General features: G+C 37.9%; 1 protein-coding gene across 1 annotated transcript in view; it reads right to left on the reverse strand.

The window, feature by feature from the left end:
* The window catches only part of LOC137184113 (CUB and sushi domain-containing protein 1-like), a 159,442-nt gene that overhangs the window by 113,081 nt on the left and 32,401 nt on the right, over positions 1-13,960 (reverse strand). Inside the window, exons 14-15 of the mRNA XM_067591491.1 lie at positions 5,049-5,205; positions 2,718-2,909 (exon numbers count right to left, since the gene is read on the reverse strand). Of these exons, the coding sequence (XP_067447592.1) occupies positions 2,718-2,909; positions 5,049-5,205 (349 nt within the window). The remainder of the gene's footprint in view (positions 1-2,717; positions 2,910-5,048; positions 5,206-13,960) is intronic.

Genomic DNA, 13,960 nt, shown 5'->3' on the forward strand with positions numbered 1-13,960 from the left:
ATTTGATTTCTGACGAGGTCAGACAGCATGTCCTGAGAACCAGTTCTGAGAGAGAAAAATGTAGTTGAAAAGTATGAAAGTAAAAGTACTGGTTTGGTCCTTCTGTCTGATATATTATTATATATGACATCACTAGATTATTAATACTGAAGCATCAATGTGTAAGCAGCATGTTACTGTTGTAGCTGCTGGAGGTAGAGCTGGTTTCAACTACTTTATGTACAGTTAGACCATAAATCAGCATAAAACAGCTGTCAGCAGGTGTCCTGACTCCCTGCAGGAAACAGAAAAGTTGTTTTCCTTTTTCACTGCAGCACAACTAAACTGTTTCAGTAACAGTTTCCACTGCAGCACAACTAAACTGAGTCAGTAATAGTTTTGGCTAATGAGCCATTGTTGGATGTTCACATTTTTCAAAATAAAAGACCAAAATATTATTTTCTACCTTTCTTTTTTTCTGCTGTACAGAAATCATACCAAACTGTGACCCCCAAAACCGAGGTATGTAGTGAACAGTGAATTTTGTGTACTCTTACTCTCCTTACTACTTGTGTTTCTGAGCTCAGCAAGAGCATAATGATTCACAAAATAGAGTGTGCGATTAAGTGATTTAATCAGTACAGGTGAATGCTTTGAAAAGAGGCCATGGTATACAGTCTATGGGACTGATTCAACACTAGGAAATATTTGTAGATGCAGTAATATGCCTCCGTGTGTAAAAGCAACCCTATGTTCCCAATATTTTGTCCACTCCATTAACATACATGAGAGGGGCAAAATATTAGGAACACTTGTCAATATAATGCACTCCAGTATACCACCACCATCCACTACCACCTTAATAATAAACATTAAGCAGAATTATCACCTTCCTGACAATGTCAACAAAAACTGAAAATGTATAAGCTTCGTAAAAGTAGAATTTATGGCGGAGCTGTTATATACTCAGAATTATTATTTCACTTCTTCATCACATTAAATCAGATGTTAGTGTGCTATAAACAACCAAAATTATGTTTAGTGAGAGCATTCTACAGAAGGGAGATAAATTACAAGGAAAACACAACAAAGTTTCAAGTTTCAAAATGTGTCACCGACCCAGTGCTTTACTATGAAAGTAATGCAATTACAATTTCAACCGGTTTCAAGCACTTCATTCAAAATCCAAGCACTTTTCAATCCTTGAAAATACCACTTGAAAATTCAAGCATTTTCAAGGATCTCCAGCACCTGTGGGAATCCTGAATATTGTTTTTACATCACCCCACTTTCTAGCATCTGAAAGAAGTCACTCCTGATAGAATATTCTATTTATTGTTATGCTGAGAATAGAACAGAAAGCTAAGGCTACTGTGTGCACCTTCAGGGTACAAGAAAGCAGTCTGGCTTACATTATAAATTTATCAAAATTCAGTTCAGACAGTCATCCTCTATTTTTGCACCTTAACCATGTTATCCTTAAAATACATAGAGGCCTGGTGCACTAAAATGCCCGTTCTCATGCCCTTCTCATGCACAGGTTGATGTATCAGCAAGGCCTGCTTTTACACACTGAGACATATTAGTGCTACTACAAGTATTTCCTACAGAATGTTGAATCAGTCCCATAGACTGTATACCATGGCCTCTTTTCAAAGCATTCACCTGCACTGATTAAATTACTTAATCACACATATCTTATGAATCACCAATGCTCTTGCCGAGCTTAGAAACACAAGTAGTAGGAGTGTAAGGGTACACAAAATTCACAGTTTGGTAGAGCAGAAAAAAAAGAAAGGTAAAAAATAACATTTGGTCTTTTATTTTGAAAAATGTCAGCATCAAACAATGGCTCACTGGCCAAAATAATCTAATGATGTCATATATATATATATATATATATATATATATATATATATATATATATATATATGACATCATTAGTCATTATTATATATATATATATAATAATGTATATATTATATGGAAAAATTTTAAGGCCAGTTAAAAGTTCATGTAAGTGAGAATTGCAACTGCCTTATTTGAGCTGGAATTAAGCTCTTCCTCATGTGTTTGATGTTTGTATTCACTTTCTGTTGTGTTTTATTTCTACTTAAACTGTAACTGGTGTGCTGTCTTGGCCAGGTCTCCCTTGAGATTTCAATCTCAGGGGACTTCCTGGTTAAATAAAAATATCAGTCAGAGGGACCAAACCACTACTTTCATACTTTTGAGATAACAGAGCAAACTTCAATAATAGTGTTACACTCGGTCAGTCTTATTGATCTCTCGTTTGTCATTCTGATGGCAGAGACACTACAGGGTAACCAGGGTAACCAGGCTACCTTGGCTAAGCTGGCTAGCGTACAACCCTGAGCATGCTATAGCTAAGTGGTGCGCTGCCAAAACGATCTGAGTGGAACTCGCGCTCTAGAATTATTGTTCTGTATGTCGGACTGAGTGGATTATTAAACTATTTTGACAGTAATTGTTTGGGTCACGAAGCGTATTTTTTATACAACTGCATGCACTGAACCATAACATCCGTACTATGAGGGCTCAGGACAAATAGACGTACTGTTAAACCACTAGAGAGAAGCTTTGAGTGCTTATATATATGTGCTTATATTTGAGTGCTATATTTTTCATTAAATTTTATAAATAAAAAATCACCCAGTTTAATATTTCATATCATTTAGTTCTAATTTATTGATGTACACTTTTGCTGGCATACTAACCAATACAGGAAGGAAGTGGTTTGTCCCAGACACGTCTGTCCCCACTCAGACAGGTCAGTGTACTGCTGCCATGGAGACTGTATCCAGGGTTGCAGGAGTAAAGGACAAAAGTGTTGGCATAGTGACCATCGTCCTGGATCTTATAGCCATAACTAGGGACACCTGGTTCCTCACAGCGTACCAGGTCAAAACCTACAAATAGACGAACAGAGAGAGAAACACACACACACACACACACACACACACACACACACACACACACACACACACACACACACATACAGATTAGGTCATTCTCCCCATGCAGTACAGACAACATTTTATAAATGAACAGGGTGTTTCAGGTACAGGAGTACATAAGGTCATCCTATTCTTCTCCTTCCACTTCTAGCAGAAATTTCAAGTTTCAGCACTCAATGTAAATGCTGGAACATCAGGTATGTGACAGCTGAAGTGAAAGCTTGTGGACATTTAAACAAATTCTACTCATATGCTAGTTTCTCTGATATATAAAAAAGGTATGGGCTTCTCCCTCTCTTAAAAGATATAATGATGTGTAGTGGGCAGCAAAAGTGGTTAAATCTATGGATTGAAAGTGTGGTTCCTATATATGAAACCTATATATGAAAAAGATAAAATGATAATTTCACATCCTACACAAACATAAATATATTGTACACTTGAACAAGCACACTGTAAAGGGGGGATTTCAGTTTCAACACTGTACAGACAGTGTTTTATAGATAACAGAGAACAAGAAAGTTTCCCACTTTTAGAACAGACGGATAAATCAATATCTATTCTTTTCCTCGGGTCAGCCTCTAATGACCAGACAGTCCTCCCTTAGATGAGAAAAGTCCAAGTTGTACGGTGTGTAATTAACTGATTACATTTTTCAATAATGTTGGCTCCTTATGATACATATAGTATTCTTTCATATTTAATTGAGTGTTTGTTTATAAAGACTCTGTTTTGGCAGAGGGTGTCACAAAATTATTTGATTAGAGAAATGCAAACTCCACCAAACCTCTTGACTATGGAGTGATGTGATTATATGTAAAGCAACACCTGTTATCTGTACAGAATCAGGATGCAAAATCAGAGTGCACTCATTGTCCAATCATAATTCACTCTTCCATAAAGCCTTGTAATAACAGCTTTTACACAGCCAGCAACTTTTTAAGTGAGCTGTCGCCACTGTCTAACCATCCATCCACCATTCCTTCATCCAGTTCAGTTAAACAGATGTGTCTCACTCCTGTCAACGTTTCATAGTTAATGTCTTGATTAGATGTTTGAATTCTTATGGCTCCATTAAAAAAGCCTCAATCAATGTGTACTATTAAAGCTGTTTTACTCAGTCTCTGACCCTGCTTAAGAATCTATCGCTGCCCTTCTCAATCAGTTGCTTCTCCCTCCTTTCTCTCGTTTAAACTTTCTATCAATCTCTCTCTTCTCTATCCATCAGCTGATCCACTGTAGCAGAACTTTGCAGAAGGTGTCACCTTCTCCAGTTTAACGACTTGCAGATTAACGGCTGTCTAATGGTTCCACTGACATACAGAGCATCCATCTAGTATCCGTCTACCTTCATCCGTTTGTCCCTTCATGCAGCCACTCTTCCACTCCAGATGTGTCACTTTCTCACCTTCTTTTAATGACTTGCAGATAAATGTTCTTCTAATAGCCTCATTGACTTACACAGCAGCTGGTCTTGCCTTCTTAACAGACTCTCTTTAAAGCTATTAAGATGTGTGTGTGTGTGTGTGTGCAAGTGAGAGAAAGTACATGCAAATGTGTGTTTCAAGCATTCATATACTCATTTCCTTTTGTGTATGTTTGTTAAACTACTGTTGCACTTTAGGCTCCACCCTCAGCAGAAATTGCTTGGAAATCTGAGAGTAGTTCTCTTTTCAGCTGTCAGAAGTGAAAGAAATAGCTAGGTAATTTGCTGACTGAGAAAGACTAGTCTCTAGAGTTTTGTAGTACATGACACTTACTTTGTTCTGCTGTGTAACAGCCAAGAATCACTTGACTGTAGCACGGGGCAGATGCAGGATATATCCATGAAGACACACTTACACAATAACTATCACACTATTTTCCAATTAAAAACATCTTCTTACAAGGACCTTTCATGGTGACCCTCTCAAAATGTAGGAAATGACTGTGTGTTTCTTTCTTTAGGCATACTTTAAGAAACTCTAAAGCATCACAAACCATGGCTATAAAAGCAAATACAGCAGAAAAACAACTTAATCTGTATTGCTGCCCAGTGTCTGATCAGTTCATCATTCAGTTAATATTTCTTAAACAACTTTCTTAACTCACTTGTGTATGTGAGGCGAAAGCCTTGATTGGTTCCAGAGGCGTTGCTGTTGAACTCTAGCCACAAGTGATTGGACGTACTATTGATGACATGACCCATCATGCTATCATGTGTGAAGTTGCCAAGGAGACGAGATGAACTGTTCTCTCCATCGTTCACCTGTCAATCAAAACACAGGAGTACAACCACAGAACATGAATAAAAACATGAGTAAAAAGGATTTGTGTGGTTTTGTAGAGGTTCATGTGAGTGTATGTCTACCAATTAAAGTGATGAGAATATCAAAGAGCATGGGTGCATGGTGCACTGCTGACCTGGTCTGAAAAACGAATGATAAAAAATGTCTTTAAAAAAGGCTTGAAACCAAAATTGCACACTTTTCCACAGTGAGCCACCAAAATGCCACATAGATACAAGCATGGCTTTGAGCCAGATAGATAGAGAGATAGAGCATGTTGTGGAAATAGCACCAAATACACAGGCTGTCCCTTAAGTCAAATACAGTTGACTTAAGGGACAGCCAGTAGAACTGATGAAGCCTCGCTTTTATATGTTCAACCATCAAGAGTTTTCTGCATCATTTCTAGAAAGTAAAGAAAGAGGGGTCCATGGTGGGTAAATGAATTGGTTACCTTACATGAAATGTTGCTTGCCATGATTACAATTGCTGGGGTAAGTATGTTGTTACTTTGATTTTTGTGGTTTAATCCTTGTCTATCACCTGTGGGAAGCAGTAGATTTGAGTATCGCTTTAATTTGTGCATTGGCAGAGGGGATATTGCAGCAATCTATGAAAAAGTAGCTAATTCAAAGTTGAGGATGCATCCAGCTGTGGTAAGTGTTGCAAATTTTTGTTTATATTTTTCATGCTGCTAAAGTGGATTCATTTTAACAGAGGAAACCATTAATGAATAATACAGTGTGCTTCCTAGAAATCATTAGTAAAAGACAGAAGCTTCAGTATGCACGTTCCCTAATGTTATTTAAAGTCAGTGTAAAGGAAAATGAGAGATTTCTTTTGAAACACATTATACATGTTAGAAAACAACTGCTGAAAACATGTGAAAAGACTGTGAACTATGTAGTAATGAAGTGTGGAGTTAGAGCTTTAAACTGTTTTTCACCATTTCTGTGTTCAGGATTTTTTGGGTCGGCCTGAAATGGTGGATCGATGACGTAGAGGGGTGACCAGCATGACCCCCCACCAACACCCCACTATATAAACACTAGAGCGCACTATTCATAGTTACTATTTTTACACTGGGTAGTTTTACAAACTTTTGTCAGAGACAACTGGGATTCACTTCATATAATCCGCTGTTACTAGTGAATGGGGCCATTTTCAATCAACATTAGCGCTCAAGGAGTTATTTTAAACCCAGCTGAAGCGTCCTTTGACGGCTGTAGCCATCAGCGGCTTCGGCTTCAGCACCGGCTATGCGTCTGGAAGGACGGATAGAGTCAACTGACGCGGTGCCAGCAGCTGCCGACACCAGCCACCGTCCATGGCTTCAGCTTTAGCACCGGCTGTGTGGCTGGGAGGTCCCCGGCCAGAGGGAGAGCATTTGTTGGGCAGCACTTCACCAGAAAGCATGCCATGAGAGGCTTTTGCTCCAAGGGTGATGGCCACAATTAAGCCGCCAAGAAAGTTTCAGCAGAGAAGTGAATAATGTTAAGTGCATCAAACTTGTAAAAAATGATGATTTTAACATAACAATGGTTAGTTTTTCGTTTTTTGGGTTGTTTTTTTTTACATAACGATGATTAGTGATGGATCGCTTGTTAATTAGTCCTTTAAGTTACATTTTTTCTGAAACAAGTGCACATCTATCGAAAAAATATGTTGGTAAATGTTACTTAATTTTTCAAATATCATCCATGTTGCTCGCCTTACACCTACAAACAAGGTCTATTTTAAATTGTGTATTTTTATACAGGAGTTTGGTATGAGTGTTGTTAACTCAGTCGGGCCATGCTGTTCGGTTTGGCCATGCTTTCAGCGCCTTCAGCAGACACGCCTCTAGCATTTCAGAGCAGAGAATACTGCTTATTTTTCCACAATTTTGAAACCTAACTTTATATAAATGGCAACTTTTTTAATCATTGAAATTTGGCTGGGTGGTTAATTACACATTTTTCTGTGGTGTGACAAACTCAGAATACATACTTATTGCTGCTCTACACAGACTTTAACAGTTAAAAACAGCAAGTAAATGTCTGTATGTGTAACTTGGTTTGAGATGCCGTCATTTAGTCATTAGTGGAGGTGGAAATGAAAGTAGAATAAAAAGAGGAAAGTAACAGAAAAGATTAGATTTACAACAGCATAAAGTCATCACTGAACTGCATAAAAACTGCAGAACTTAGCCTGTCTTCCCTTTGTTGATCACCCTTTTCTTCTATCTAAAATGTGAGAATTATGAAACTATTGAAGATGTTGGCATATTAGTCTTCCTGTTGGACTCTAGCTCTATTTTTGGTTTCCTTACAGTTTTGCTCCTTGTTGTTTGCATTATGATCACCAGTCTGTTACTATACTCTCACACAGACAGCACAAAAAAAGAACAAAACACCTGGAAGTAATTAATTTAAAATTAGCACTGGGAGACAAGTATACCGAGTGTGGATTTTATGGCTGCCTCAAAAATCTTTGCAACTTGGCAACACAAGGAAGTTGAGCAGATTTCAACGTCAAGCAAATGGACAGTTACAGTGTTAATAATCCCCAATTGAAGAGTAGATGTGCACAAATCTCTCCTGCAGAATTTTGACTTGTTAATTGTGCATCCATGAGTTCCAAATACTCATGTGGTCAAGTTTTTTCTTTAGGAATAAAAAGTTTTGTCAGTGGCTCAGTTAGAAATTGTGTACAGATGCAGGTAAAAGATAAACAGCATACTGTGCTAGTCACTAATGTAAACTGTGTAGTTTGAGTGAAACTTGTTTGCAACATATTGAGCATATAGACAGATAGCAGAGTATACTGCACTAGTGAGAAGATAGGTTTCCATGGGTGTTTTTTGACATGTTTTTGAAACTGGGTAGACCATTTTAACAGTTGTAAATCTGTTTCATGAAGGGGCGAGCACAGGGGGTGAGCATTTTTTGGTAGGTTTTGGGTTGACTATTTCTTATTGGCTTAAGAGTTTGTTTTACAGTCTACTTTCTGCCCTGTAATGGTAAAAAATCTCTGAATACAGCTCAACATGAACAGTAGTGAAGTGACGGTTGTGGGAGTGGAGTCTACATTTAACTGCAGTTTGAAGGGGAGAATTAGTACTCTGAAGTACCAAGCTTCCATAACACTATCGCACAGCTGGGATATAAATGTGAACTGATCATATATTTGGGAGCTTGGGACATGTCCGCAGATTGGTGGTGACAGGTCTGCAGGTGGCAGGAATGCCAAAGAAAAGGGGCTAAGGCAATGTGATATTCTATCTCTGCTAGTATTGCCAGTCAGAGGAGGCATTGCTACAGTATGTGAAGCTAAAGTAGGAGCTACAGTATTTTGGAAAGCAGGTGATGGAAAGCATGAGGATAGAAAAAATAGAAAGACAATAGAATGAACAGTGAAAAATGGAGCAAAGGTTAAAAAAGGAGAGGTATCACAGTATCTGTAGCTTAACTCCCCTCAACTTCATCTTTCCCTGTTTCTCCCTCCCCACATCCCTCCTGTTTTCTCTGTCAGTGTCCTCCAATTTTGCATCTCGTTGTCTTCCCCTCTCTCTCTTACTTCCTCTCTCTCCCTTGCTTTCTCTCTATCTTTCTCTCCTCCTCTCTCTGTTTCAGTAAAACTCAGTATGGTTAATGAAAAGCCCTGCGGCTCATAAATCAACATGTCACCATCTGCCACCCCTCCTCCCTCTGTCTGTCTGACTCTCACTCTTTCTCTTTTGCTCTCCTACCACCTCTGTTTTCATAGAACAATTCCTGCACACACCCACTTTGTTTCCTTCTTACCCACTCTCTTTTCTTCAGAGTTGACTACATCTGAGCAAATTTGGTCAAGCACTGTATTAGAGCACATTTTTAGGCGATTTGAGCTTGGTTAGCAGTGCCAGAGCGAAAACTTAGCCAATAGCAAAAAGGAATTGTAATGAGCCAGTTCATATGTTACATGAGATTTTAGCCTAAAGCTTGCTGGAACTGTCAAACAAAGAGTGTTAAGCTGCGACAGGCACTAGCTCCATTACCATTACCTGGGGACTGGCATGCTAATTGCTGGCCTAAGTGGCACTTTGGGGCTTTCCTTCCAGTTTATCATGGTGTGCACTATGCTTTCTGCTCATTCTTTGAGAAAGTCATAATTAACCAACATATTGTACATTGCTAGTCATTTCCCTTAGATATACTCTATACCATCTCCACAACATGAACACAGTAAAGATCATTTCACATCATGCTCTAAGAATCTTTTGCATAATATGTCATAAGTTGAGCAGAGAGATTTTTGACTGTACCTTACATTTTTAAATGATGTATGCTCAGGTGCAAAATGTGCTAAACTGACAACATTTGCAGATTTGTCTATAAAAACCTACATAATTTATGTGATTAAATTTCTAGTCATGCTAGCAGCCTTGTTTGGCTGTAACAACCCTGTCTCCTAGAAATTACACAAGAAGGTAAAACTGATGGATTTTGGACAGTGTAGAGACAACTTTGCAATACTTAGATCTATATTACTAGTGAGGAAAAAATGTATATCTAGTTGTAGATGGTAAATGTTATTATCTGAATATATATATATATATATATATCCCATGGCGTACATTCAGACATCATAGCAGGCTCTCTTATTTTTTGGTCAGAGGGTGTTGCTAGATAGAATGTCATTATGGCACATGAATCATCTCTCGCGTAGTCACGGGTGTGCCCGGGTGTACCTGTGCCACCTAAATCTAAAGCATACCCAGTATAATCATAAAAAACACAGCCAGACCATGTTGTGCCCACTCATTGGTGCATTTGAACTCCTTGCCCCGCTCCACCCTGATTGATGTAATTTTTGACCTGTGACTGGTTGTTTGACAGCCTGTTGTGATGCTCAAGTGATCACTGTTGTGAAGTGTCACACTTGACTCAAGTTTTTTTGGCAGTAGCCAAAATGAACATCAGAAATTGGTTTTCAAAAAAAAAAAAAAGAAAAAAAATACAAGCACAGGAGCAGGAACAAGAACAGGTAGGTTAATGCTACTTAATTTCTGTAAAAGACAAAAGCATGGACTTCAAAAATGTGAGTCAAATACACCCTCTCTTTGTGTCTGTCTGTACCTTTGTCTCTTCGCTCGCCTCAGTTTCTTTCCTGCTGGTTAAATCTCTCGCCGTTCCTCTGTGTTTAACGTTATTTAACTCTTTGCTGTGTTGCTGTTGATGGTTTGTAGTTCTTACTTTGCACTATTTGTGGTTTGTCTGGACGCTGAAGCTGTTGTGTTGTTTCTGCTGTCTGTGGAGCCTGACAAGTCTTTGAATAAGTTGTTTGCTGGTTGTTAAATAACCTGTTGCTGTTGCTTGTCTGTGATTTGTGATTGTCTGGGACCTGTGCAGAAGGTCTGCTGGTTGGTCCTGAAAATGTCTTCATTCACCACTTGTTTTCAAGCTGTATTATATAAATTCAGTAAGTAACTATAGTATTGTACGCCTTGAGGGATATTTTTTTCATGTCAAACATATAAATGAGGGTGTGTAAGTCATGTATCTGATACATGCATTGATAGTTTTTGATGTGAATATGAGGTTTTATATCTATTAATGTAGAGTTCAAACCTGTATCAGAGTATAAGCTTTGTTGGTCTGTAGCCTATGTATTTTTGTTTGCTATGTAAATAAGAGAATTGTGAAAATGATTGTGTCTACTAATGATATGTGGATTGCACACCCAGTTAGAGTGATTTACTGGATGAGGAACGACCCACTTCACCAAATTATGTATGTGTGTCTGTAAACACATCAGATCTTTCAGACACATATTTCTAACAAGCAATGATGTGTTGTTCCACCATGTCTTGCTATGGAGATGAAACTTCAGCTCTGCAGAAAGCAGAAACAGAAAAATAACAGATTCATTTACATTCTAAGATCAGTTAAATATAGTATCCACACTATCTGGGGACATTTCTATTACTTTTGTGATAAATATGCATTTATCTTTGGATTTAAAGCAATGTCAAACCTACAGTAAGCACTTGGTCCTGTGCGTACTGTAATGTGCAAATATTGCTAGAGTTTATTTCACTAAAATCCTGCAGCTACATTTCTGTGACTCCTCTCTGATTTTCATTCAATTCTACTCTAAGTTCGGAGGCACTGGATATGACACATCCCAGCTCAGCGGGTGTTTCTTATTGTTTTAAACCTTGAAGATATGCTGACACATGTAAGTCATACTATTGTGCTTTTTTAAATAAATTGTGCTTTTTGATGGTGGGCATAATTTTTAAAATGGCCACACAATAGAAATTCAAAATCTCTGTTACTATAATTGATATTCTAAATACATTTAGATTGACAAGTTAATACAACAGTTGTGTAAAAAGACTGTACATGTTTCCAACTGTCTGCACTTTTCAAACTAGAAGAGTGCATTCATTAGAGTGCAGATCTCTGCCAGGTGTGTCTGGGGAGATGTATAGTCTCAGTTTTCTTTAAGATGCATAGAATAAATTAATGGTATTTTAACCAAGCGTCCTCCTGGATTTGCCTAACTGTATAAACTTAGGTAATAAGCAAACAATAAACAGGACAATAAGTCCAAACTTCTCAATTTAAATATTGTTATTTATTTAGAACATTTTGTTGTAACATATCACACAAAATAAAATCCCTCCCTACCTCCCTCTCCCCTCCCAAACAGAGAAGAGTTGAATCTCACTCAATTGTCCTGGCTCCCTTATAGTCAAGATGGCGATGAAGCTAACAAAAACGGGGATTTATTCATCTTGTATTGTGCCTTACTTTAGTGGATCATAACATATCAGGTATGGAACCAATCTGCAGATGCTCCAGTTCAAAATGAAACCAAACTTTTCTATGAGGTTAAGAGGAGTAAGCGGTCAATGGTGGTATAAAGCATGTTATAAAATAAGTTTTTCAACAACTGTGAATCACTGCGACCATGAGAGATCCTTGAGTATACAGTCATAAATGTGCACAAAAAATATTAGGCTTATGGGTCCAGTAGTATGTGAGATTAGCTGCGGATAGATACACTCACGACCAAACACATGATCTCCTCCAGGCTTACATGTGGCAGAGATAAAAATGTCTTTAATAACTGTGCATGTTCAAAACATTTTTGTCAAAGCAATAAAAACATTCACACTTTATCTATGGTAAGTGCATTAGGTATTTTGAAAATTGTGATGCTTGTCCAACTGTGTGCATTTAAGCATTCCAGTTGTACGCACAGCAGAACAATAAACCAACTCTAATGCCTGCTTCCAATGTGTTCAATAACACATAGAGCCATTAATCATCATGTATAACTAACACTGTCAAACATGTGTTGTAATACCATCATAAATGAACATCACCATACATCACTGTATTGTAACAGCTGTATTGTACAGGCAGAGGGACACCTGCTTAACTTAATTCAGAAATATTATTTGTTATCAGTAATCTACAATATCAAGTATTAAAATTGAGTCCAAAAATCTAATATTGGTATATGCCCTATGCTGAACACAATGTCATTCTAACAGTCAGTCTTGGGGCCTCCCATTAGTTTTTGATTGCTATGTTTGCATCCAGTGTGTCCTCATTAACTTTTGTGATCTCCAGTCATTCTCTGCATTCTGCTCCTCTATTCTTGTTATTTTCCTGATAAGGAATCAATTTATTACAGTAAATACTATGTCAAATGCCTCATGAAGAACACAATCCTATTTTGAAAAAGAGCAAATGTCATCCTCAGCTCTCTAGTCTTCGTGGATGCATACTGTTTGTTGAATTTCACAAACAATGATGTAAAGGGGGGCTGTAGTGTACAGAAAAGCATATTGGAAAACTGCTGATTTAGAAAACTTGGTCAGCTCGTCTGCTTCTACCAATGTCATTTTTCAGAATTTAGACTATTATGGAATGTGTCAGCAAAATTTTAGCATGTTTATTTCTGTTAACCATCTTGATGTCACTTTCTTTTCCTTTAACAGGATTTTCTTTTTTTTTAATACCTATCCCACTGGGAACATTTCCACCTTTCTACAATGATGTTAAGCCTCTCTAAAAGTCAGGGAGAACCCTGCTAATACATTCTAACCACAGACAGACTCAGCCAATGCTCTAGGCCTAATACTGATAATACACTCTAACCACATACTGGCTTAACCATGCCCTCAGGCCTAATACCGCTAAGAGACATTGTGAATAGAAACAGTTTTAGACGATGTCTGTAGGATGGCGTCAAAACTGTATAACAGCTCACACAGCTGCTCCTAACTGACACTGAAGTGGGCACATGTACACGATAGAGGAAATATGAGGAATTATGAGCCTTGGAACATTTGTAACTCTCTCTGTAGTTCAGATGTACACAAGTCTGCACATCCAAGTTTATAATATGTAAACACTTCCATGAGTCTGTTGAAAGGCTTTTGGACCCTACTGTACATATATTGTGACAACTTCATATCCAAAAATTTAGAAGGGTGTAGGCGAAGGTGTAGACTGAGAACCATAATAACACAATACAGATTGAGCTTGTATGCTAGTGTCTTCAAGTGGAACACTTTTTCCACTAATCAAAGTTTACATTGCATGTATGATCAGTCAATATGGTGGTTTACTGTTAAAAAAAGAGAAAAAACAGCTAGTAGATGAGACATTTGTCTAAATACAAACCATTTTGTCCATAAAAATGGCCACATGCTGCAGTCGTGGAATGTTTAGCTGTTGTATTCTATTGTATTAC

The sequence above is a fragment of the Thunnus thynnus genome, chromosome 1 (assembly GCF_963924715.1).
Source record: "Thunnus thynnus chromosome 1, fThuThy2.1, whole genome shotgun sequence".
Taxonomy (NCBI): domain Eukaryota; kingdom Metazoa; phylum Chordata; class Actinopteri; order Scombriformes; family Scombridae; genus Thunnus; species Thunnus thynnus.